Source organism: Trichomycterus rosablanca, chromosome 25 (genome assembly GCF_030014385.1).
Source record: "Trichomycterus rosablanca isolate fTriRos1 chromosome 25, fTriRos1.hap1, whole genome shotgun sequence".
NCBI lineage: Eukaryota > Metazoa > Chordata > Actinopteri > Siluriformes > Trichomycteridae > Trichomycterus > Trichomycterus rosablanca.
The window spans coordinates 9,885,497-9,913,310 of NC_086012.1; the positions used below are offsets into that span (position 1 = coordinate 9,885,497).

Genomic DNA, 27,814 nt, shown 5'->3' on the forward strand with positions numbered 1-27,814 from the left:
CAAATTTCAGGGAACCTAAAAATATGAACCACTTGGATGGTAGAAGGAGAAGGTTTGCTAGCCAACGGTCCTTTTTTTTTCAGACTGAACTGGATAACATTAAATGTGTGTGTGTGCCTGGTCAGAGAGACTAATCAAATATGTCTCCTGTGGGTAAAAAAATTAATTGCTTTAGTGTTAGAAGTAAAAAAAAATCTCGTAATGTCACACCCCCTGGACAGGTATAACATTAAAACCACCTCCTTGTTTCTACACTCACTGTCCATTTTATCAGCTCCACTTACCATATAGAAGCACTTTGTAGTTCTACAATTACTGACTAGTCCATCTGTTTCTCTGCATGCCCCCACAGGACCACCACAGAGCAGGTATTATTTAGGTGGTGGATCATTCTCAGCACTGCAGTGACACTGACATGGTGGTGGTGTGTTAGTGTGTGTTGTGCTGGTATGAGTGGATATGACACAGCAGCGTTGCTGGAGTTTTTAAACACCTCACTGTCCCTGCTGGACTGAGAATAGTCCACCAACCAAAAACATCCAGCCAACAGCGCCCCGTGGGCAGCGTTCTGTGACCACTGATGAAGGTCTAGAACAACTCAAACAGCAGCAATAGATGAGCGATCGTCTCTGACTTTACATCTACAAGGTGGACCAACTAGGTAAGAGTGTCTAATAGAGTGGACAGTGAGTGGACACGGTATTTAAAAACTCCAGCAGCGCTGCTGTGTCTGATCCACTCATACCAGCACAACACACACTAATACACCACCACCATGTCAGTGTCACTACAGTGCTGAAAATGATCCACCACCTAAATAATACAGCATGAAAGGGGGCTAACAAAGCATGCAGAGAAACAGATGGACTACAGGCAGTAATTGTAGAACTACAAGGTGCTTCTATATGGTAGAAACAAGGTGTAAATAGTATTTATAAGCTTTTTCGTTGACTACAGAGCATAAAGTTATTCTGTGCACTTGCCAACCGCTTCTCTTCACCTGCATGAGGCGGTTCTACACAGGTATCAGAGTCTCACATACTGATCTCTATTATCCCCAGTTTCTGTGCAGGAGCCATCGACCAGCCAGCAGAGGCCGTAATTGCAGCACCAATGAGGAATCTTATCGGCCTACCCACCCACAGACACAGCCAATCATGTCCATGTACAGTAGGTGCCTGGCCAGCTGATAGAAAGTGCTCATCCCTTTGCATATCTTTTTGATAATGTTTATGAATTTTGCCCTCTGTCCTGCTTCCTCTGTCCTGATGGTAATTAATTGTTGGTCTTGGGTTTACAATGAAAACCCACTTTGCTTCCAAAGATGAACTTAAAATGAGAATACCCCCCTGCCCCCCCATTTTACCTCCCATGTTCTTGTACACACCCACAACTAAGTGCTTGTTTAAGAAGGCCTGTCAGTGCTGTGATTTGTTATAGAGAAAAGTAAGGGGAAGTCAATTATTATGCTATTATTTCATGAGACATCAGTTTTATTACCACAGAGGACACAGTTCATTACATAATATAATTACATCACATAATATAAGTCTTTGTTAATTAGCTTTAGCTGAGGATGGATGTGTGCTTTGTAACTTTATTGGTTCATGTACATAGACCCATGGTTCAAATAAAAAAGGGAATGGGGGGGGGGGGGGGGTCTGACCCTTCTGATTAAGACCAGTTAAGACCAGTTAAGACCAGTTTGAGGGGGGGATATATTGTCTTTCTGCCTGTAATTGTAAATATTATATGCTCTATATTCATGCCTGGAATAATTTTGTAATATGATTTCAGACACCCCTAAAGTGGACCATATCAATACTCAAATCTCTTGTCTGCCTGCCTTCACTCCAGTTGCAGTTGCGCAAGCCAGAGGAGGCTCAGTATGCTAATGTATGCAGCAGCTATCTACAACTCCAAATCAGAAAAAGTTGGGACAGTATGGAAAATGCAAATAAAATAAAAACACAGTGTTCCTTACATTTACTTTGACTTTTATTTATCAGTTTGAACCTGAGGTATGTCATATTTTGTCTGCTAAACTTCATTTCATTTGTTAATAAACATCCATTCCTGCATTTCAGGCCTGCAACACATTCCAAAAAAAGTTGGGATGGGGGCAATTTAGGGCTAGTAATGAAGTGAAAAAACTAAATAATGATGTGATTCCAAACAGGTGATGTCAACAGGTGATTGTAATCATGGTTTAGTATAAAAGCAGCATCCAGGTCGGAAAAAAATCTGTCTGTCTGTCTATATATCTATCTATCTATCTGTATATCTGTCTATCTATCTGTCTGTCTGTCTGTCTGTCTGTCTATATATCTATCTATCTTTCTATCTATCTGTATATCTGTCTATATATCTATATATCTGTCTGTCTACCTATCTGTATATCTGTCTATCTATCTATCTATCTGTCTGTCTGTCTATCTTTCTATCTATCTGTCTGTCTACCTATCTATCTGTCTGTCTGTCTGTCTGTCTGTCTGTCTGTCTGTCTATCACTCTTTCTATCTATCTGTCTATCTGTCTGTCTGTCTGTCTGTCTATCTGTCTATGTGTATACTTACCGCACTGCTCGGATCACTAGTTTGAGGGTAGGAATCATATCCTCCATCAGGATGTCAGAAGGGAAGCCCTTCTCCTCAGGGGTGGGATCTGCTAAACCAGCTGCATCTGGGTCAAAAATTGTACAATGTTACCATAAACTGGCCATTAAGTGGCAGACTGTGTTAAGTTTCACATCTGTTAACAACCGACATAGCTGAAACCCCTAAACTCAATAATTAAAAGGGGTGTCCAAATACTTTTAGATATTTAATGCATTAAATGTGTGTGTGGTGCGTGTGATGTGTGTACCCTCTGAACTCTGTCTCAGAGAATAGCCCTTCATTCTGAATGCAGTCCTGAATCTCTCTCTGTTGCTAAAACCAGCAGGTTTTGCCTCTTTAGACGGACTCTCTTCATTCGCCTCTGTTGTCCCACAGTTGGCTCCTCCACTCCCAGGATTCCCGGCGGGCATCATGAGCCTGCCCCTCACAGCAGAAGGGCGTGGATTGGGCAGACGTACACGCTCCAGCAGAGTCAGCTTTTGACTGAGACACAAAGAGAAACAGCAGTATTAAATCCCCTGGTGCAGGCTTGGTCTTGTGTTTCCTCTGAAAGAAAATGTACCCATATTTGGGCTGCTAAGGGCCACTGAGCCACTATAGGGCCCCACATGGTTAGATATATTGAAAGACCTCCTAATTCAAATGTTCAAGTCTTTTGGCCACACCTATTGCTAACAGGTGTATAAATTACATAAATTAAAAGCAAATTGCTCTCAATTTAAGCACCATGTTTTGGGTGCTGTAAGCTGAGTAGGGTCACATGACCAAGGTAGCTGTTAGGTGGTACAAGATGGGCTTGATACATTTGTAAATACTGATTTACAATGACTGCTAACATTCATCAATATGCCTGAAGTTACTGTTTACCTAACTAATGACCCTGAACTTTAGTTTTTACCTCTTTTTTTGGGGGGGTTAGGGTTGGGTTAGGGTTGCCAACCGTCCCGTAAAATACGGAATCGTTCCGTATTTGGAAACTAAACGTCGCGTTCCGTATTGAACAGATACGGGACGCGCTTTGTTCCGTATTTTTATCAATGGGAAAGAAACGCTGCAGATAATTAGACTGTTCAATACTAGAGCTGGGCGGTTCCTGAATCACCCGGGTTAATGATTCGAATCTTTGTACTGAATCAGGAATCACGAGTCCGAAATCTCAATTAACCCGGATCCTACGAGTCCTCTGACTGGCTGCTGCTAAGGCGAGTGAGCCGACTCACTGGAAACACCTCTGACTCAGATGATTTGGCTGAACCGACTTCACTCCAGTCCGTGAATCTAAGTAATAAGTTAAATATTACAATAAACAAGCGGTTAAACACACTGTATTATCAGTAGTAGTGGAAGAGATTAGTAATGCAGCATATTTTCTTGTAAGCAAAAGAACAAAATATAGTTATATTATTATTAAAATGCAAATGCTTACAGGCTACTATAGTACTGTACCACTTAAGGAGTATCATAGCCACCATGGTAATTTTAAACCCTTGACCCATTAATATACCCATCTGATTGGTAGGTGATTCACCCCCCCTCCCACATGGTCAAGATTTCACTTAAAAAAAAGTGTCAACTTGTCACTGACAGGAGAAGTGTGAGGTGTCAAGAGAATTAAGAGAGAAGGATTTATTTACAGAAGATGAGTGCATGGAAGACGTAATATTTGGATGCATTTTAATGCAATAAATCAGTCGCAATCAGAATGTCAGCACAAGTGACTCAGCTGACTCAAGTGACCCAAGTGAACCGGATCACATTACTGAGTGACTCAGATTAACCCGAGTCCATAAAATCAACCGAATTTACCACCACTATAAATACTCCGCTGTTTGTGTAGCGCAGTGGGCAGCACGCATCGCGCGCGCTCTTCTGCCTTCTGCCCCCCCCCAGCTCAGGTAAACACCTGGCATCTCACCCCCCCCACCCTATGCCTTCCGCCAACCCGCCAGCCCAGGGTGTTCCTTATTTCCAGTTCTGAAAGTTGGCAACCCTAGTCCAAGTATTAATTAGTAGGGTTAGACCCCCCGTATTTTGAACCATAGTCTAGAAATCAACTGGAGTCAACCTGTTGCAAGTTCCATTGTTTTGAGTTTTAGCCACACCCATTGCTAACAGGTGTATAAATTATTTAAATTACAATTCAAACCGCTCTCAATAGTAAGCTGAGAAAGGTCACATGACCAAGTTAGCCAGTAGGTGGTACATAGTGGTATTTTTAGAATTTTTTGCTGGCTTTTTCTACAAACTGTGTTTTTGCATTTGCCAAAAACAAGGATATGAGGCTAAAATTACACAGGTGTACCACTTACGGGCAGTTAAGGATTGGGCAAACATTGGGCACCTTTTTTCCCCCCAATCTAGTCGTATTCAATTACTCGATTGCATTTTGCTTGCTCTTTACTGATGTTGACCTCCACTCCTGACCAAGGAGAGTGGTGATTAACACACGCCCCCTCCTACACGTGTGTGGTAGCCAACTGCATCTTCTCATCTACACAAGGCGGGTTCATATGGGGCTCAGACTCTCGCATGGAGAGTCACACACTAATTCCCATCATCCCCCACAGCCAGCAGAGGTCGTAATTGCATCAGTTATGATAAAACAGCCCTGCCTGCTGGTAGCAGAGCTGAAATTCAAACTCACAAGTTTAGATTACTATTTTTCCTGTGACACAGAGATGGTAGGATCTGAGTTTGGTCAAAAAGCATAAATACCTGGACCCAAACTGCCTTAGGGTAACAGTGTAGACTGCTGTTGATTGTGTAATAGCGTACATAATGTTTTTTGCTCTTCAATACTGATTGAATAGCCTATCTGAGTATTGTTACTGATCAAGTGCTTCCTTTTATGGCCACAGTTTACCAGTTTACAATGGCTTCTTCCAACATGACTGTTCAGTGTACTTCAATAGCCTCCCCAGTCAACAGATCTGAATCTGACTGACATGTTCTGGAATCTATGGCACAGATAATTTTCTGATTGCAAAAATAGGTATTAATATAATATTCCTAAAAAAAATGACCAGTTATTTTGTTTATACAGTTCATACAGTCGACGTTTCTGATTATGTGTCTGGAATACTATACTACTGTTCAACAAATCCAAGGTCAGAGATCAGTGAGCGTAGTTTACACTGACCGTTTCATAAACCTTTAAAAAAGTGGTTAATCCTCTCGTAGCCACTCTCGCACGCTCACCTTTACACACACCCGAAACCAGATCTACACCTCCAAACAACGCAGTTCTTTCTCTATTGTCCAGTCCTTTAGGACAGACCCTTGTACACACACTCATCCAGACACACACACACTCACATCCAGACTCTCCTGAGTGTTGTGAAAGGCAGGCGATTGCGCTGGTGAGAGAAGCTTTAAGGAGACAGAGACTTTCCTCTGAGGCTGGACAGACTGAATTACAGCTGATTACACTGGAATTAGAGATGACACTTTCCCACACACACTCACACACCACTTCTCACGGAGCTTGGATCATCTATAGACAAGCGGTGGACTTTGATGCACCGTCTTGTGTGTGTGTGTGTGTGTGAGTGTGTTTATGGGTCTTGTAGATGGAAAACTTCTATAAGCTTGGTTCAGCTACACACATATGTACCATGCTAATGCCCCTCTGTATCTGTGTGTGTGTGTGTGTTGGTCCAGTTTCTCTATTGGTTTACAGTGATAATGTCAAATTATCAAGTTCTCAGACTACCCAGCTTCTTAATGTGTGTGTGTGTGTGTGTGTTGGTCCAGTTTCTTAATTGGTTTACAGTGATAATGTCGAATTATCAAGTTCCCAGACTTCCCAGCTTCTTAATGTGTTTGTGTGTGTGTGTGTGTTTGAGTGTGTTAATGGGCCCTGTAGATTAAAAACTATACATATATGTACCATGTAAATGCCCCTCTGTGTCTGTGCATTTTCGTGTGTGTGGTGGTCCAGACTACCCAGCTTCTTATTGTGTGTGTGTGTGTGTGCTCCTGTGTGTTTATGGGCCCTGTAGATGGAAAACTGCCATAAGCTTAGTTTAAATGTACACATATACAGTATATCACGCTATGCCTCTCTTTGTGTGTGTGTGTGTGTGTGTGTGTCTGTTAGTTTGTGTCTGTGTGTGTTAGTCCAGTTTCTCCATTGTTTTGCAGTAATAATGTAAAATTGTAAAAGTTTCTAGACTTTCCAGCTTCTTAATGTGTGTGTGTGTGTGTTCAAGTGTGTTAATGGTCCCTGTAGATGAAAAATTTCTATAAGCTCAGTGTAACTATACACATACAGTGTATCACAAAAGTGAGTACACCCCTCACATTTCTGCAAATATTTTATTATATCTTTTCATGGGACAACACTATAGAAATAAAACTTGGATATAACTTAGAGTAGTCAGTGTACAACTTGTATAGCAGTGTAGATTTACTGTCTTCTGAACATAACTCAACACACAGCCATTAATGTCTAAATAGCTGGCAACATAAGTGAGTACACCCCACAGTGAACATGTCCACATTGTGCCCAAAGTGTCAATATTTTGTGTGACCACCATTATTATCCAGCACTGCCTTAACCCTCCTGGGCATGGAATTCACCAGAGCTGCACAGGTTGCTACTGGAATCCTCTTCCACTCCTCCATGATGACATCACGGAGCTGGTGGATGTTAGACACCTTGAACTCCTCCACCTTCCACTTGAGGATGCGCCACAGGTGCTCAATTGGGTTTAGTCCATCACCTTTACCTTCAGCTTCCTCAGCAAGGCAGTTGTCATCTTGGAGGTTGTGTTTGGGGTCGTTATCCTGTTGGAAAACTGCCATGAGGCCCAGTTTTCGAAGGGAGGGGATCATGCTCTGTTTCAGAATGTCACAGTACATGTTGGAATTCATGTTTCCCTCAATGAACTGCAGCTCCCCAGTGCCAGCAACACTCATGCAGCCCAAGACCATGATGCTACCACCACCATGCTTTGACTGTAGGCAAGATACAGTTGTCTTGGTACTTCTCACCAGGGCGCCGCCACACATGCTGGACACCATCTGAGCCAAACAAGTTTATCTTGGTCTCGTCAGACCACAGGGCATTCCAGTAATCCATGTTCTTGGACTGCTTGTCTTCAGCAAACTGTTTGCTGGCTTTCTTGTGCGTCAGCTTCCTTCTGGGATGACGACCATGCAGACCGAGTTGATGCAGTGTGCGGCGTATGGTCTGAGCACTGACAGGCTGACCTCCCACGTCTTCAACCTCTGCAGCAATGCTGGCAGCACTCATGTGTCTATTTTTTAAAGCCAACCTCTGGATATGACGCCGAACACGTGGACTCAACTTCTTTGGTCGACCCTGGCGAAGCCTGTTCCGAGTGGAACCTGTCCTGGAAAACCGCTGTATGACCTTGGCCACCATGCTGTAGCTCAGTTTCAGGGTGTTAGCAATCTTCTTATAGCCCAGGCCATCTTTGTGGAGAGCAACAATTCTATTTCTCACATCCTCAGAGAGTTCTTTGCCATGAGGTGCCATGTTGAATATCCAGTGGCCAGTATGAGAGAATTGTACCCAAAACACCAAATTTAACAGCCCTGCTCCCCATTTACACCTGGGACCTTGACACATGACACCAGGGAGGGACAACGACACATTTGGGCACAATTTGGACATGTTCACTGTGGGGTGTACTCACTTATGTTGCCAGCTATTTAGACATTAATGGCTGTGTGTTGAGTTATTTTCAGAAGACAGTAAATCTACACTGCTATACAAGCTGTACACTGACTACTCTAAGTTATATCCAAGTTTCATGTCTATAGTGTCGTCCCATGAAAAGATATAATGAAATATTTGCAGAAATGTGAGGGGTGTACTCACTTTTGTGATACACTGTATGTACCATGCTAATGCCCCTCTGTGTCTGTGTGTGCATTTGTGTGTGTGTGTGTGTGTGTGTTGTTGGGAACATATAGGCCCTGTAGATGGGGAATTGCTACAAGGTAACAAGCTTGGTTCAGATGTACACATATATAATACACTATGCCTCTGTGTGTGTGTGTTAGTTTTTGATTGTGTGTTGGTTTGTGTGTGTGTGTGTGTGTGTGTGTTTTAGTGTGTTAATGAGCCCTGTAGATGAGGAACTGCTACAAGTTTGATTCAAATGTACACATATGCCTCTCTTTGTGTGTGTATGTGTGTGTGTGTTTTTGGAAGCATATAGGCCTCATAGATGGGGAACTGCTACAAGCTTTGTGCAAATGTACACACATATAACATTCTGTGCCTCTCTCTCTTTGTGTGTGTGTGTGTGTGTTTGTGTTTATGGTGAACGGCCACATGCTTGGTTCAACTTTGTCTTTGTGTTCATTTGTCTGTGTGTGTGTGTGTGAGTGTGTATGTGTGTGTGTTGGTCCAGTTTCTCTATTAGTTTACAGTGATAATGTCAAATTATCAAGTTCCCAGACTTTCCAGCTTCCTAATGTGTGTGTGTGTGTGTGTGTGTGTGTGTATGTATGAGAAAGAGAGAGAGAGAGCGAGAGAGAGAGAGAGAGAGAGAGAGAGAGAGAGAGAGAGAGAGAGAGAGAGAGAGACGGAATGAAAGCAGTAACTTGATCTTTGAGTGAACATGGGTTACAACTCAAAGGTTAGAACCTTACTTTTTCTCATTGTTTGGGATCTCTTTATATTAATTAAGTAATTTTAAATCAAATATTTTAAATCAATTAATGATTTAAATCAATTAATAACATTAATAACATTAATTAAATTAATGTTATATTTTAAATTAATTAAACTTTTATTAGTTGCAGTTTAAGGATGATGCTGTTAATGGTAGTGTGGGTGCTGCACTGAACCATGGTTCCTTAAAACCTTCATTCACGCTTTGCTTGAGGAGTTTTGCATATTCTCCTTGTATTATAGTGTCCGTATGCGTCCTTTTTGTTCAACAAACTCATTTAGCTAGTTGTCGGTCACTGGTAGCTCAGTGTATAAGATACTGGACTAGGAATCAGAAGGGTCTGCTAACTAAATGCTAATATGCTACCACTGGCCTGGATAGGCGGCGTCTCTAAGGAAGAGAAGGACCAGATGCCCCCCTAGTGGGCACAATTGGTAGTGCATGCAGCAGACAAAATTGGCCACTTGTCTGCTGGGTGGAAAAAACATCAAACTGGCTATCCTGAGGTGCCTGCCTGTACAGAAGTGGATTAATGTGGAGATTAGTGAGTAACTCTCCATGCGCAAGACTGGCCTTACAAGCAAATCCACCAAAGTAAGGGTGAATAAGAATAAGAAGGGGTCGGGTACTGCAGATGCATCAGAGGGAGCATATGTCAGGCAAATATACCCCCTCAGCAGTGGGAGACTAATTGGCTATGCTAAATTGGTAGAAAATTCATAAATAAAATACAACCCCAAATCAGAAAAAGTTGGGACAGTAAGAAAAAAGGCAAATAATAAAAAACACAGAGTTCCTTACATTTACTTTGACTTTTATTTGATTGCAGTTTTGTCTGCTCAACTTCATTTCATTTGTTAATATACCTCCATTCCAGCATTTCATGCCTGCAGCTCATTCCAAAAAAAGTTGGGACGGGGGCAATTTAGGGCTAGTAATGAGGTGAAAAAACTAAACAATGATGTGATTCCAAACAGGTGATGTTGCGCCCAGGTGGCACAGTGGGATATTCCGCTTGCACACCAGCACCAACTCCTCGGTTCGAAACTCGGTGTTGCCACCGATCGGCTGGGCGCCATCTAGCGGGCATAATTGGCAGTGCCTGCAGCAGATACTAATTGGCCACCGTATCTGCAGGGTGGGGGCCGGACTATGTGTGGGTGGGTGGGTCTTCATACGCTGTGTAAGGACCCTGATTGGCGGAAGAGACACCTGTGCAGAATGCATGGGCGAGAAGAGGAGGGCTGTGCACGTGTCGAAAGAGGCGTGTACAGCGACGTGCTCTCCTCGGATGCAATCTGGCATCTCTCAGCAGCGGAAGACAAAATTGAGTGTGCTAAATCAGGAGGAAAATGGGGAGAAAATGCATTAAAAAAAAAACAGGTGATGTCAACAGGTGATTGTAATCATGGTTTGGTACAAAAGCTGCATCCAGGAAAGGCCGAGTCCTTGATGAGCAAAGATGATCAGAGGATCTCCAGTTTGTCAACAAATGCGTGAGAAAATTATTGAAATGTTTAAAAACAATGAACCTCAAAGAAAGATTGGAAGGGATTTGCATATTTCTCCTTCTACAGTGCATAATATCATTAAACCATTCAAGGAATCGGGAGGAATTTCAGTGTGTAAAGGCCAGGAGCGCAAGCTTAAGCTGAACGCCCCTGATCTTCGATCCCTCAGACGGCACTGCATCAAGAACCGCCACTCAACAATAGCTGATATAACCACATGGGTGAGGGATTACTTTGGCAAACCTTTGTCAAGCACTACAATACAGAGTTACATGCACAAATCCACTTAAAACTTTACTGTGCAAAGAAGAAGCCTTATGTTCACCATGTCCAGAAGCGGCGTCGACTTCTCTGGGCTCTGAGGCATCTAGGATGGACCATCACACAGTGGAAACGCGTATTGTGGTCAGATGAATCAGCATTCTAGGTCTTTTTTGCACACATTACAAAGGCATGGCTGCGGAAGAAGAGGGTACGGGTACTGGACTGGCCTGCCTGCAGTCCTGACCTGTCCCCAATAGAGAATGTGTGGAGAATTTTGAAAAGAAAAATGCGACAACGACGATCCCGTACTGTTGCACATCTTAAGACGTGTTTGCAGGAAGAATGAGACAAAATAAAAGCTGAAACACTAAATCACTTGGTCTCCTCGGGGCCAAAACGTCTTTTAAGTGTGGTGAAAAGGAATGGTAACAATACAAAGTGGTAAATGCTTTACTGTCCCAACTTTTTTTGGAATGTGTTGCAGGCCTGAAATGCAGGAATGGATGTTTATTAATAAATGAAATGAAGTTGAGCAGATAAAACATCTCAGTAAATGTAATAAACTCTGTGTTTATTTTTTATTATTTGCATTTTCCATGCTGTCCCAACTGTTTCTGATTTGGGGTTGCAGTCTTTCCCTGTCGAGGACATTCACTATATGAAATTTCTTCTTCATGTTACAACACACACATACACTTAGGTCCACAGTATCGACGCTTTACCTCCCATATAATTTTTTCTACCTCACGCTCCTGCTCACATCTCTCATCCATCTATTACTAAGACACGCCCGCCCCCTGCACCCTTCCACCGTACGCACCGACAGTGTCGTTTTTCACCGGCCCATGATTCCTTCTCTTTTCTAATGATTTTCGCCATTTATCATAGAGAGCTACAGCCTGCACATCCTAATGACTCAGCTCATTAAGCACAAGGATGGGAATCCACCAACCAACCCACACCCACACACATGAACCAGTGACACCCGTTATTGGGAGTTATTTAAAGAAACACATTATAAGCAAACGTCAATCTCGAAGCGTGATTAATGTCGGCAATAGAAATGTGAGTCAGAAAGAGGGCCAATAATCTTACCTTGAAATTCCTTCCAGATCTTTCCTTTAATAAGAAAAAAGAAATATATGCATAGTTAGTAAAGCAGTAGCTAATCACACACACACACACACACACACCTACACACACAAAGATTTTACTAAGTAAACATTTTATGCGATGTGAAAACAAACAGGGTGTCAATCCATCACAGGGCAGAATTTAATTTAGGGGCAATTTAAAGCAGCCAATGTACCGTACGCATTTTGGAGCCAGAGGTGGGAGTCAAGTCAAGTCAATTTTATTTATATGGCGCTTTTTACAATAGACATTGTCTAAAAGCAACTTTACAGACTCCAGGACCAACAGACCAAAAACCGCTGTTGAGCAAGCCGAGGGCGACAGTTGCAAGGAAAAACTCCCTCCCATCTTCCTTGGGTTGAAAACCAAAGCACTAGCAAATTTCCCAGGATTCACTCCACTAGCTGTATCAAGGCATAACACACTGATCAGGCATAACATTATGACCACCTTCCTAATATTGTGTTGGTCCCTCTTTTGCTGCCAGAACAGCCCTGCAACTGTGATGCTCTGTGTATTCTGACACCTTTCTATCAGAACCAGCACTACCTTCTTTAGCAATTTGAGCTACAGAAGCTCGTCTGTTGGATCAATGAGCCTTGGCTGCCCATGACCCTATCGCCGGTTTACCACTGTTCCTTCGTTGGACCACTTTTGATAGATACTGACCACTGCAGACTGTGGGAACACCCCACAAGAGCAGCAGTTTTGGAGATGCTCTGACCCAGTTGTCTAGCCATCACAATTTGGTCCTTGTCAAACTCGCTCAAATCCTTACGCTCACCCATTTTTTCTGCTTCTGTCATCAACTTTGAGGATAAAATGTTCACTTGCTGCCTAATATATCCCACCTACCAACAGGTGCCGTGATGAAGAGATAATCAGTGTTATTCACTTCACCTGTCAGTGGTCATAATGTTATGCCAGGTTGGTGTATTACTACAGTAGTGCTGGCACCTCGACCAAAAAACAGTTGGAGCAACAGAGTTGCTGTTGCAGGGGTAATGAGGAAAAGCACTATCCAACCAGCCCTCCCACAGACACAGCCAACTGTGCAGCTATCTCTTCACCACTAGCTGCTCGGGCTAGGCTAATATACGAGGGATCTTCAAAAAGTTTCCGCATTTTAGTTGTAATTGGTTGTGTCTGAGAGACTGAGAGAGCTTATAGTCCGAATTTGGTGCCATCTGATTTCCCCCTGGGTGACACAGTGGCTCGTTGGGTAGCACTGTCACCTCACAGCGAGAAGGTCCTGGGTTCGATCCTCAGGCGGGGCGGTCCGAGTCTTTTCTGTGCTGAGTTTGCATGTTCTCCCCATGTCTGTGAGGGTTTCCTTCAGGAGCTCTGGTTTCCTCCCACAGTCCAAAAACATGCAGTCAGGTTAATTGGAGACACTGATTTGCCCTATAAGTGTGTTTGTATTTGTGTTTGCCCTGCGATGGACTGGCGCCCCGCTCAGGGTGTTACTGTGTGCCTTGCATTCATTGAAAAGCTGGGATAGGCCGCTCAGGTGGCGCAGTGGTAAAGTACGCTAGCGCACCAGAGTTGGGTTTCTAGATACATCGTATCGAAACTCAGCTCTGCCTTTCCGACTGGGTTGGGCGGCAGTATGAACAACGTTTGGCTGTTGTTCAGGGTTAGGGGTAGAGTCGGAGCATAGGTCCTCATAACTGGTACAACTGCAGCCCCTGCTGGTTGACTGACGGCGCCTGCACAGGGCTGAGAAATAACATTGAGGTGGGTGTGACCCTCCATGCGCAGTGTCTCTCGGCTCTTGCAGGTGAAAAATGCAGGCTGTACTGATTGCGTGCCGGAGGGGGCGCAAGTCAGTTGAGAGGCGTCCTCAGTCAGCGGCAAAAGGGTCGAATCAGTACAGAGGACACAATCAGGGTAATTGGACACGATTAGAATGGGGATAAAAGTTGGGGCAAAAAAAGTGGGAAAAAATAAATAATTTAAAAAAAAAAAAAAAAAAAAAAAAAAGAAAAGCTGGGATAGGCTCCAGCACCCCACTATGAAGTTGTGTGATTCTGTTTGACTGCCCACTTAAGTTCATTAAGGGGGCGCTCAGTTGGCGCAGCAGGACATTCCACTAGCACACCAGCGCTGGGATTCTGAACCCTCCGAGTTCGAATCTCAGTTCTGCTACCGGTCGGCTGGGCGCTCCCTAGCAGGCACGACTGGCAGACAAAATTGGCCACTAGTCCGGGGTCTTCGACGCTATGTAGGGACCCTGGTTAGTAGCCCGAGGCACCTGTACAGAAGTGGAAGAATGTTGTGCGACTCTCCATGCGCAAGACTGGCCTCCATGCGCAAGACGTGCAAATCCACCAAAGTATGGGCGAATAAGAAGTGGACTAAGCACGCATCTAAGGGGACACGTGTCTGGTAAATATACCCTCCTCAGACGTGATCGGGGTCTCCAGCAGTGGAAGACTAGTTGCCTACGCTACATTAGGAGAAAAATGCTTAGCACAGCGATTTTAATATAATGATATAGGTTTCTGTTATTTTGTCCACCCCCTTGTTCAGATGAAATATGGAGAGTTTATATCACAGTTGAGTGAGCTACACATTGTCTTTGGCTTATAGGCAGTTACGCAAAACATGATACAGATCCAAAAAAAGCTACATAAGCAGATTTGCAGGTCAACGAGGTCAAATGTAACATCAGTTACTTGTGCTAACACCTCTTCACACACTCAGTACCTCATTCAAAACTCCTGGTAGAAGCGCAGATGGAGCTTCAAACGCAAAAAGAACTAGAACACAAATAAGCCAATCGGACATAAATCATAACAATGGTATGTCAATGAAGAACCAAAAAAAGAACACAACAGAAACAGAATTGCCTGAATTGACTATATACAGTCAAGCCGGAAAGTCTGCACACCCCTTTCACCTTCTCCACATTCTATTACATTACAGACTCATTCTATAATAGATCGAGTTCATTTTTTGTCACAAAATTCTAAACAAAATAGCCCACAATGACAAAGTGAAAGCAGGTTTTTAGACCTTTGTGCTAATTTATTAAAAATCAAAATGTAAAATATCATATGTACACAAGTGTGCATACCCTTTCATGTGACACTCAAAAGTGAGCTGAGGTGCATTTTGTTTTCACTGATACTGCTTGAGATGTTTCTACAATTTAATTGGAGTCCACCTGTGGTAAATTCAATTGATTGGACATGATTGGGGATTGCCAACAGCTGCCTATATAAGGTCCCATAGTTGACAGCGCATATCAGAGCAAACCCCAAGCCATGGGGTCAAAGGAATTATCTGGAGACCTCAGAAACAGGATTGTGTCGAGGCATAGATCTGGAGAAGGGTACAGAATAATCGCTGCAGCTTTACAGCTCCCAAAGAGCACAGTGGCCTCCATCATTCATAAATGGAAGAAGTTTGGAACCACCAAAAATCTTCCTAGACCTGGCCGCCCTGCCAAACTGAGTGATCGTGGAAGACGGGCCTTGGGCCAGGGAGGTGGGCAAGAACCTGAGGGTCACTCTGACAGAGCTCCAGCGTATCCTTGTGGAGATGGGAGAATCTATCAGAAGCTAAGTACACAGAGATCCTTAAAGAAAACCTGTTTCAGGGCGCTCTGGACCTCAGACTGGGGTGAAGGTTTACCTTTCAACGTGACAACGACCCGTTGGAAACCTGGAGAAGGTGAAAGTGGTGTACAGACTTTCCGGCTTGACTGTATAAGCATGAAAGTAAACATAAATGATCAAAAATGGGGGTTTTCCCCACTTTCGTATGAGTGTGTGTGTGTGTGTGTGTGTGTGTGTGTGTGTGTGTGTAACCTACCTGAAGCATGGCAGTGAGATCACCGTCTCATAAAATCTCCATGAGGCAGTAAGATCTTCTCGGAGCGGGTTTGTGGCGTAGTATCGCCAGGCTGACTAAAAACAAAACCAAAAATAAAAGTGGTTAGATATTCCCAACACTAGCTTTAAAATGACCTGGACAATATAGCATATAGCATATACACCGATCAGCCATAACATTAAAACCACCTCCTTGTTTCTACACTCACTGTCCATTTTATCAGCTCCACTTACCATATAGAAGCACTTTGTAGTTCTACAATTACTGACTGTAGTCCACCTGTTTCTCTGCATGCTTTGTTAGCCCCCTTTTATTCTGTTCTTCAATGGATCAGACACAGCAGCGCTGCTGGAGTTTTTAAATACAGTGTCCACTCACTGTCCACTCTATTAGACACTCCTACCTAGTTGGTCCACCTTGTAGATGTAAAGTCAGAGACGATCGCTCATCTATTGCTGCTGTTTGAGTTGGTCATCTTCTAGAGCTTCATCGGTGGTCACAGGACACTGCACACAGGGCGCTGTTGGCTGGAAATTTGTGGTTGGTGGACTATTCTCAGTCCAGCAGTGATAGTGAGGTGCTGTGTCTGATCCAATCATACCAGCACAACACACACTAACACACCACCACCATATCAGTGTCACTGCAGTGCTGAGAATGATCCACCTAAATAATACCTGCTCTGTGGTGGTCCTGTGGGGGTCCTGACCATTGAGGAACAGCATGAAAGGAGGCTAAAAAAGCATGCAGAGAAACAGATGGACTACAGTCAGTAATTGTAGAACTACAAAGTGCTTCTATGTGGTAAGTGGAGCTGATAAAATGGACAGTGAGTGTAGAAACAAGGAGGTGGTTTTAATGTTATGACTGATCGGTGTATCATTTTGGATATATTCAAATAATCTGCACTCTGGCAACCTCTGCTGGCACAACACCCTCGCTTGCCAGAGAGGGTCGCAGACTAGCACGGGTCTCCTCTGATACGCATTCTGAGAGCTTTACTGCAAACAGACAAAGATCCTGCAATGATGAACAAATGTGCTAGCTCACCACCAGTTCAAATCTCAGCTGTGCTAGTGACCTTGCACAAATGACAGTGCCTGAAGGAGGAAAGGTCGAGAACCACCACAGGTTTCTCGTCATTGCAGATACAAAAATGCCAACATTGAGGTTGGTGCAAGTGCTACAGGAACTGCAGTATTAAATAGTTACTGTTTATTAACAGACAAAAGTTTACCTGTATGAGTCCAGCTGCAGGGTGTCTTCGTTTTTCGAAATGTTTTTGTCTGTGCTGCTCCTGAACTTTAAGAGCCAATCCAGAACCCAGGATTCCCTACAGAGCCAAACAGTCATCATTAAATCTGGAATAATTCTATTCACTCACATTTTAACTTTTAAAAGTGCATTTAACAAAAGCTTATATTATTATATAAGAAATATTATATTATATATTATAGAATGCCTTTATTTGTAATATATACATATACAGGTGTACAGTACAACTAAATGTCTCTACGCCCCTGGAGCAGAGAGGGTTAAGGGCCTTGCTCAAGGGCCCAACAGTGGCTGCATAGCAGAGCTGGGATTCAAACTCTCCACCTTTCAGTTGATAGCCCAAATCTCTACCCATTAGGCTACCACTGTCCCAAGCAGACCTGTAGTTATTTCATTTTATCCATACCCATTTTTATGTAGTAAAAGTAGTAAACATTAGTAATCAAAAGCAGGAGTACTTACTGCCGGCAGAGCAAAAAACGACACGCCAATTAGCGTAAAGGTCCCTGCAAGCAGGCGCCCTGGCCACGTTTTCGGGGTCTTGTCGCCATAGCCAATAGTCGTTAAAGTGATCTGAAAGAGGGATGATGTACAACTGAGTAATGTTTAAAAATTATTTTTATTCTTATTGTCTCTTTCTAACATATCTGGGTGGGATAGCAGGAGCAGAAGGTTTCCCAAGTGGTAACAGAGTAAAAAGAATTTTTAATTTGTACACTGTTACAAATCAGGTAGACATATCATAAACAGCAAGAAAAATAGTTGTTGTTGGCATTTAACTGTTAGTTGCTGGCATGGACCTGTTAGTTGTTGGCATGCAGTTGTTAGTTACTGCGGTTCAATTGTTAGTTGTAGACATTCAATTGTTAGTTGTTGGTGTTCAGCTGTTAGTTGTTGGTGTTCAGCTGTTAGTTGTTGGTGTTCAGCTGTTAGTTGTTGGCGTTTAACTGTTAGGTGTTGGCGTTCAACTGTTGTTATCATGCAACTGTTAGTTGTTGGCGTTCAACTGTTAGTTGTTAGCATGCAATTGTTATTCGTGGCCTTCAACTGTTGTTAACATGCAAATGTTATTTGTTGGCATTTATTTGTTAGTTGGCGTTCAACTGGTAGTTGTTAACATGCAATTGGTTGGCGTATAACAGTTGGCATATAACTGTTAGCTGTTGGTATTCAATTGTTAGTTGTTGCAGTTTAATTGTTAGTTGTTGGCATTCAACTTTTAGTTGTTGGCATGAAACTGTTAGTTGTTGGCATGAAACTGTTAGTTGTTGGCGTTTTTTGTTAGTTGTAGACATTCAATTGTTAGTTGTTGGCATGCAGTTGTTAGTTGTTGGCACGCAGTTGTTAGTTGTTGGCATGCAGTTGTTAGTTGTTGGCATGCAGTTGTTAGTTGTAAGCACTTACTTGTAAGTTGTAGGCATTTAATTGTTAGTTGCTGGCATTCAATGGTTAGCTGTAGGCGTTCAACTGTTAGTTGTTGGCATGAAACAGTTAGTTCTTGGCATTTTTTGGTTAGTTGTAGGCATTCAATTGTTGGTTGTTGGCATTATATATATATATATCAGTGGCGGCTGCTGGTCTTTCAAAGAGGGGAAGCTCATTGTTGGCTTACATCATAAAATTTGTCAATTTATTTATACATAAATTCTGCCCTCCGTTCCTTTTCAAGAAAATGACCTGTGATCCTATCGTACCAAGTAGGCGTCTTTTCCAGGGACTTGACCAGTGTCCTGAAACAAATACTATGAGTGTGTTTTATTTACACAATGAACAATGGAAATGGTCAAGTAATTTCACCAAGCAAATACCAAGAAATGGGTTGCAGTTTGTCTTTCGACTTCACTCGCAAAATCCGCGATGGGACTGAAGCTCCCAGGGATTAAGTGACGTGTAGATCTCAAAATAGCTGTCAATCAAAACGGGATTCAGCCTTTCGACTGATCCTCCAATCATCTTGCAGAAGCTCCGCGTCCAGACCCGCCCACAGCTCCATTCACCCCCAGAGACGCTCAGCGTCCGGGGGCGGGACAAAATCGTGGCATTTATCCAATGACCGGCGAGTTTCGAAGCAATGAAAAAAAACCCTCCATGCAGTCCCGTTGAAGTGAATAGACGCTCAGCTTCTACGGGCAAATGCATTGACGCTACGGGAGTTAACAAAATCGAGTCAGTCGATTTGTGATAAGTAGCTGATTCTGAACAAACTCGTCTTCGAGATGAACGTGTTCTAACGCATTTGTAGTCAGTGAAATGTTAACACAACTGTACATATTTGACCATTTAATTTTTGACATTTTAGGGGAAGCTGAGCTTCCCTTGCAGTCTTAGAGAAATTGCCACTGATATATACAGTATATACCTAGTAACGTTAAGCAGGTTACACATATTCCCAAAATCCCTGTGCTGTGTTAGGTGCTGGCGTTCAACAGTTAGCTGTAAGCATTCAACTGTTAGTTGTTGGCGTTCAATAGTTTGCTATAAGCATTCAGCTGTTAGTTGTTGTTGTGCAGCTGTTAGTTGTAGGCATTAGTTGTCGTGTCATACTTACCAGTCCCCACCACAGTGCATCTGCATAAGTGTCGAAATCTTGCTTAGGGTTTGGGGTTGTCTCTTCACCGTAGGACAGCGTCATGGTCTCGACGTCTTTTTCCACCAAGTAGACGAGGAAGGAGGACAGGATCAGAGACAGAAAGCCGATGTACCAAGCAGTGATCAGTTCCTACATAAACACATATACACACAAATAAGCATTTGGGGGTGATTATTAGCATAATTAGCACTGATAAATAAAATGAATGTTTTATGGAAGATAGTAATTACTATAACACAATATTAAATGTCTAAAAATATTTTTACCTTGCTGTGTGCATATATTGCAGACCCTAACAATTTCCAGGTGCCACCTCGTCGATCCATACGCAGCATGCGCAGGATCTGCAGAAAGCGCAGACTGCGCAAAGACGTAGCCAGAACATTTCCCTGGTTACCCAAAGCAACAACTGGTACAGATGCTATCAGCACAAAGATATCTGCACAAATAGAAATAAATATATATATTTTATTTCATTTTCATGTTTTACCAACGCTTTATCCTAATCAGGGTTGTGGAGGTTACAGCTTCACTGGAATTAGAGGGTGCAATGATGCAACACACCCCAAACGGGATGCCAATCCATCACAGGGCCTCTTCCACCCATTCATTCCACACATAGCTAATAATGTCTGTATGTAGATGCCTGACCGGCCCGGTAGCACCACTGCTGATTCGAACCCTGGGTCTCAGCAATAGTGGGCCTGCATAGGTGTTCAAAGCTGGTGACATTTTAGCTTAAAGGCAGTGAGATTTACCCAGAAAGGGTGTTTTAATATTTAATATTTCCAAAACTGCAGCTCTTGTGGGCTGTACCTGGTCTTCAGTGGTCAGTATCTATCAAAAGTTGTCCAATGAAAGAACAGTAGTAAACCGGCGACAGGGTCATGGGCGGGCGGCCAAGGCTCATTGATGCTCCTGGCGAGCGAAGGCTGGCCCGCGTGGTCCGATCCAACAGACGAGCTACTGTAGCTCAAATTGCTAAAGAAGTTAATGCTGGTTCTGATACAAAGGTGTCAGAATACACAGTGCATCACAGTTTGTTGTGTATGGGGCTGCATAGTCGCAGACCAGTCAGGGTGCCCATGCTGACCCCTGTCCAATGCCAAAAGCGCCAACACTGGGCACGTGAGCATCGGAACTGGACCACGGACCAATGGAAGAAGGTGGCGTGGTCTGATGAATCACGCTTTCTTTTGCATCACGTGGATGGCCGGGTGCGTGTACGTCGCTTACCTGGGCCTGCCATCCATGTGGATGTTACTTTGACACGTACCACCTACCTAAGCATTGTTGCAGACCATGTACACCCTTTCATGGAACAGTATTCCCTGATAGCTGTGGCCTCTTTCAGCAGGATAATGGAACGGTTTGAGGAGCACAGCACTGAGTTTGAGGTGTTGACTTGGCCTCCAAATTCCCCAGATCTCAATCCAATCGAGCATCTGTGGGATGTGCTAGACAAACAAGTCCGATCCACAGAGGCCCCACCTCGCAACTTACAGGAGTTAAAGGATCTGCTGCTAACATCTTGGTGCCAGATACCACAGAACCTCGACGGGTCAGGGCTGTTTTGGCAGCAAAAGGGGGACCAACACAATATTAGGAAGGTGGTCATAATGTTATACCTGATCAGTGTACAATGGCTGAAAGACAAATCATCACCATCTGTCTCATCTTTGTTTGGAACTGGTTTTCTATTATCCTCTGTAACATAATACATGTGAGTGTATAACTGTCCGTCTGTATCTGTGACACTTGCCCAGTATACACAGTGGTTTGCGGGCGAATTTCAGCCGCCCTCTCCAGCCCTTATATCTACAACAGCATCCGGCAGCCCAGATCCTCAAAACGAATTCACTTCCGAAAATAAAGATGGTGAAGGTCTCCTGCAGAAATGACAAAAAAAAACATAGTAATCAGTATGTCTGACCACATCATTTATAGACATTCATTCATTCACCACTGCTTTATGCTATTCAGGGTCACGGTGGGTACAAATTACTGGGTGAAAGGTAGGAAACGTCCCAGACAGGTTGCCAATTCATCACACACATTCATACCCAGGCCAGTTTAAGGATCTCCAATTGACCTGATTGCATATCTTTGGACTGTGGGAGGGAAACCACACGGACACAGGGAGAACATTCTAACTACACAGAAAGGACCCGGACTGCTCCACCTGAGAACTGAACCAAGTTGGGCTTTAATATGCCGTTGTCATCCCACTTTGCACATATAGCATTCAGACTTTTGAAAAGACCTGTCTGTGGGAATTTGTACCCATTCATACGAACCTACATTTGCAAGAATAGATACTGATAGTGGGTAAGAAGTCCTGGCTTTCAATCAGCATTCCAATTCAGCGTTCATTTGGGTTAAGGTCAGGGTTCTGTGCAGGCCACTGGAATGTGGGGCTTGAACCAGCAACCTTCTAATTACTACTACAGTACTTTAACCACTCCATTTACTGTTAGCCATCTACTGTTGTATCTGGCGTTCCCCAGGGCTCTGTCCTGAGACCGCTTCTATTTATAATTTACCTACTACCCATTGGCCAAATTTTTTAGAAAATACTAAATTAAATTTCATCGTTATGCGGACAACACACAGCTATACCTATCTACCAAACCTACTGCCTTACATCCTCCTTCCTCTCTGTCCGACTTCTTATCTGAAACCAAGGCTTGGTTTTCAAACAACTTCCTAAAATTAAATACGGATAAAACTGAAATTGTACTTGTGGGTACAAAAGGCAATCTCACTAAAACTGTTCACTTTAAAAATGGATAATTCTGTTGTCTCCTCGTTAAAAGTCTGGGTGTTACTCTAGATAACAATCTTTTCTTTAAAAGCACATATCAATAATATGACACGGTCTGCTTACTTTCATCTACGTAACATCAATCGTCTCCGCTCATTCCTCTCCCCAAGAAGTGCTGCTATTCTCGTTCACGCCCTGGTCACATCCCGTATTGATTACTGTAATTCTCTTCTCTTTGGTGTACCCCAAAAAACTCTCCAAAAACTACAACTGGTCCAGAACTCTGCTGCTCGGACTATCAAGCGGCTTCATTGGCTTCCTGTCCAGTACCGCATACATTTTAAGATATTGTTATTTAAATTTTTTTCCCCCTTTTTCTCCCCCTTTAGCGCATCCAATTGTTCAATTTTGAATCGTGCTTTCTCTCTGTCTATGCCGAACCCTGCCCTGACCGAGGAGATCGAAGCTAACCCATATCCCCTCCGAAACATGAGCAGCAGCCGGATGCATTTTTGCCACCCACACATTGATGAGTTTGGCGCCACCTAGCGTTGCATGCGGAGAGACACACCCTAAGGGCACTCTTCCACATCTCTGTCCAGGCGCCTCTGATCAGCCGGCAGAGGACGTAATCGCATTCTGACAGAGAGAGACCCACATCCGGTTCTTTGTCCCACCCCCCAACTGAGCAACCGGCCAATCGTTGCTCATTCAGCCACTCAGCTTCGAACCGGTGAAGCAGAGCTGGATTCGATACCAGGTACTCAGAATCCAGCCCTGGTTGCAGCTTGTCTTTTTACCGCTGCGCCACCTGAGCGGCCTGATATTGTTATTTACATTTAAGGCTCTTCATGGCCTAGCACCACCATATTTCACTGACCTTATCCAAATCTACACGCGCTCCCTTACGCTCAGATCTTCTTCTGCTTTTCAGCTTTCTATTCTCGCTGTAAGTCAGTCCACTATGGGGGCCAGAGCTTTTAGTCACTCAGCCCCCCACTTTGGAACTCTCTCCCGCTTTAAATTCGAACTATCGATTCCCTCTTCACCTTCAAATCCCACCTAAAGACTCACTTATTCAAACTAGCCTACCATTAATTCACTTGATTGTTCAGTGTTAATTGTATGTCTTGTATGTGTCTGTGTATTGTTGTTTAACTGCTCTGTAAGATGTAAGGTGCCCTTGAGTGCTTTGAAAGGCGCCTATAAATGAAATGCATTATTATTATTATTATTATTATTATTATTATATCTAACAACTACATGACATTTTTCATTCCCATCAATCACATCTAAAAAAAACTTCTTCACGTTTTTTAATTATTTCATTATATATATTTTTTATTTTATTAATTATTTATTTTAATTATTATTATTTAATTATTTTATTTATGTGTGTTCTCCCAATTAAACATGGCAAATTAGTCTTCTGCTGCTGGGGCCACCAATTGCATCTGAGGAGGGTATATTTTCCTAACCCCCGCTTCCTCTGAAGCATGCACAGTTCATCCACCGACGGCACTGTCTTATTTGCCCATACTTAGGCAGATTTATCACCCACTGATCTACGCATTCCACCACTTCTGTACAGGCGCCTCGGCCTACTAACCAGTATCCTTACACCGCGTCAAAGACCCCACTCTCTTTTTAGCCCGGTGTTTTCCCACCCAGCGGACTAGTAGCCAATTCTGTCTGCTGCTGGCACTGCAAATCGTGCCTGCAAGAGAAGCTCTGCTGACCGTGCCACCTGGGCACCTGATTATTTCATCAATTAATTAAACATTGAAAGTGGCAGAGAGTGTGACCTTTGAAAATATCAATGCAGACAAAAAAAAAGGCCTGTCCTAACCAGTGACCCCATTACTGGGGAAATCCCTCCTGAAGAAACACCTCCCTATACACCACAAAGCGGATGCCAGATTAACACTCACTAGAAATTTTATAGGTTAGAGATTGACCTATTGAGACAGGGAGCAAGGAGAACATCCTAAACTCCACACAGATTGTACGAAATAATGAGCATTAAATCCGAGGTCATGGAACTGCCATACCCACACTAACCACTGCAGCACAGCACATATTGATGTATTAGATTAAACGATTAATAAAATGCCTAGACTTAAGGGGTAATGTTTTATGGGTTTCCTACTTAGTTTCTTAATTTACATTTTAAAATATTATATTACCGTAATACAGTACAAAATATACATATATAATCAAACATTACACAAATAATTATGCAAATACCTACCAGCAGCACCAGCCAGTGACCCGAGTCGTCTTCATACTCTTTAAACGTTGTCAGAATGGCTAGGATCAGACACGCCAGGACTATTGTAAACCTACAAAGAGAAAGGAAAACAGATCATCGGTTAATCGTTTAATTTCAAAAATCTACAGAAAAATTCATAAGCAGAAGTAAGAGGTAAAAAGTCAAACATGATTTTCAAATTTTTCACATACATCTTTTGTATGTTTTAATAAACAATTATTGTTTAAGGTTTATAAAAAATAAGCACCAGCATCTTGGCTTACCCAAACACACATACATATACAGTGTATATACTGTCTATATATATATATACAGTATATATATATATATATATATATATATATATATATATATATATAAATACAGTACAGGCCAAAAGTTTGGACACACCAGTCAAAAGTTTGGACACACCTTCTCTTCAATGTTTTCTCTTGATTATTTTTATTTTCTACATTGTAGATTAATACTGAAGACATCCAAACTATGAAGAATTATGTAGTGAACCAAAAAGTGTTAAACAAACCAGAATATGTTTTATATTTTACCAACTCTACCTCTGCACAACCCAACTGATGGTCTCAAACACATTAAAAAAGCAACAAATTACAAAAATTCACTCTAGACAAGGCGCAAACATTCATTGAAAACCATTCCAGGTGGATACCTAATAAAGCTGGTTGAGAAAATTTCAAAGAGTGTGCAAATCTGTCATTAAAGCAAAATATGGCTACTTTGAAGAATCTAAAATATAAAACATATTCTGGTTTGTTTAACACTTTTTTGTTTACTACATAATTCCATATGTGTTCCTTCATAGTTTGGATGTCTTTAGTATTAATCTACAATGTAGAAAATTAAAAAAAATTAAGAAAAACCACAGGAATGAGAAGGTGTGTCCAAACTTTTGGCCTGTACTGTATATATATATATATATATATATACTGTATATATACTGTATATATATATATAGATATAGATGCAGCTAACTGCAGGCAGGTCAGTCCAGTACTCGTACCCTCTTTTTCCGCATGCCTTTGTTTGTTTATTAGGATTTTAACGTCATGTTTTACACTTTGGTTACATTCATGACAGGAACGGTAGTTACTCATTACACAAGATTCATCAGTTCACAAGGTTACATCAAACCTACATCAAGGTTACATGGACAATTTAGTATCTCCAATTCACCTCACTTGCATGTTTTTGGACTGTGGGAGGAAACCGGAGCACCCGCAGTAAACCCACGCGGACCCGGGGAGAACATGCAAACTCCACACAGAAAGGACCCGGACCGCCCAACCTTGGGATCGAACCCAGGACCTTCTTGCTGTGAGGTGACAGTGTTACCCACTTAGCCACCGTGCCGCCCCCATGCCTTTGTAATGTGTGCAGCATGTGGTTTTGCATTGTCTTGTTGAAAAATGTTGGACGTCCCTGGAAAAGATGACGTATTGAAGGCAGCACATGTTGCTCTAAGATCTCAGTGTACTTTTCTGCATTAATGCTGCATCACAGAAGTGTAAATAACCTTTGCCAAGGGCACTGACACAACACCATACCATGACAGACCCTGGCTTTTGGATTTCTGGATGGTCCTTTTCGTCTTTGGTCCGGAGCACACAGCGTCCGTTTTTTCCCCAAAAGAGACCTGGAATGCTGATTTATCTGACCACAATACACATTTCCACTGTGTGATGGTCCATCCTAGATGCCTCAGAGCCCAGAGAAGTCAACGCTGCTTCTGGACATGGTTAACATATGGCTTCTTTATTGTACAGTAAAGTTTTATGTGGCATTTGTGCATGTAACTCTGTATTGTAGTGCTTGATAAAGGTTTGCCAAAGTAATCCCTCACCCATGTGGTTATATCAGCTATTGTTGAGTGGTGGTTCTTGATGCAGTGCCTTCTGAGGGATCGAAGATCACAGGTATTCAGCTTAGGCTTGCACCCTTGGCCTTTACGCACTGAAATTCCTCCTGATTTCTTGAATCATTTAATGATATTATGCACTGTAGAAGGAGAAATATGCAAATCCCTTCCAATCTTTCTTTGAGGTACATTGTTTTTAAACATTTCAATCATTTTCTCACACATTTGTTGACAAACTGGAGATCCTCCGATCATCTTTGCTCATCAAAGACTCGGCCTTTCCTGGATGCTGCTTTTGTACCAAACCATGATCACAATCACCTATGCTGATACAGTGTTCATTACAAACCCATAACAAAATTACTTGTTCAGCTCCCGAGCAAGCAAAAACGTCACACGACAACACGGCACCTTGTTTACAACGGTGGAGAGTGTCTGTTTATTACTTTAACTGTAATTATTGGGTGTAATTGATGTGATGGGAAGCACTGCTACTGACAAACCCCACAAAATGACAATGTTATGTTGGACCAACTGGGGGAGCTGTTTGTTCAGAGTAAAACATAAACAGGTCTTGTAACAAAAAATAATGAATCTTTTCATGAATTCATTCATTTAGTAAGCACTTCTGCTTTCTGTGACCTTTCAGTGATTCGCTTTCCAACTCAAAAGTACATTAATCTGCCAACCTTAACAATAGGAACAATGTAAGGTACTTGTACAGGGTGAACTGTTGCATCAAGAGATCAGGTCATGCACTGTAAGTAGTGTAGTACTCGGCTAACAAGATTTACCTTCATGTACAGTAAATGCACAACTTTATCCTGAATACAAAGCGGCAGTGTATCTTAACAGTGAAAAAAAACACCCAAGAGCTTTGCTAATGACCAATCTACACCAGGGATCCAGTAAAGAATTGCAAAGTGTGCAGGTCAGATTTCCTTATGCACCTACACCCCCCTCTTATAGCCGAACACTGCAGGGAGGTTACATTTACAGCTACAGGAGAACAAAAGAAAGCTACAG

General features: G+C 42.6%; 1 protein-coding gene across 1 annotated transcript in view; it reads right to left on the bottom strand.

Annotated features, from left to right (window-relative positions):
* The window catches only part of kcnq3 (potassium voltage-gated channel, KQT-like subfamily, member 3), a 69,082-nt gene that overhangs the window by 7,989 nt on the left and 33,279 nt on the right, over positions 1-27,814 (bottom strand). The window contains exons 2-11 of the mRNA XM_062987394.1: positions 24,898-24,988; positions 21,645-21,771; positions 20,149-20,321; positions 19,841-20,011; positions 17,755-17,865; positions 17,255-17,350; positions 15,997-16,091; positions 12,139-12,162; positions 2,866-3,101; positions 2,577-2,682 (exon numbers count right to left, since the gene is read on the bottom strand). Of these exons, the coding sequence (XP_062843464.1) occupies positions 2,577-2,682; positions 2,866-3,101; positions 12,139-12,162; positions 15,997-16,091; positions 17,255-17,350; positions 17,755-17,865; positions 19,841-20,011; positions 20,149-20,321; positions 21,645-21,771; positions 24,898-24,988 (1,230 nt within the window). The remainder of the gene's footprint in view (positions 1-2,576; positions 2,683-2,865; positions 3,102-12,138; positions 12,163-15,996; positions 16,092-17,254; positions 17,351-17,754; positions 17,866-19,840; positions 20,012-20,148; positions 20,322-21,644; positions 21,772-24,897; positions 24,989-27,814) is intronic.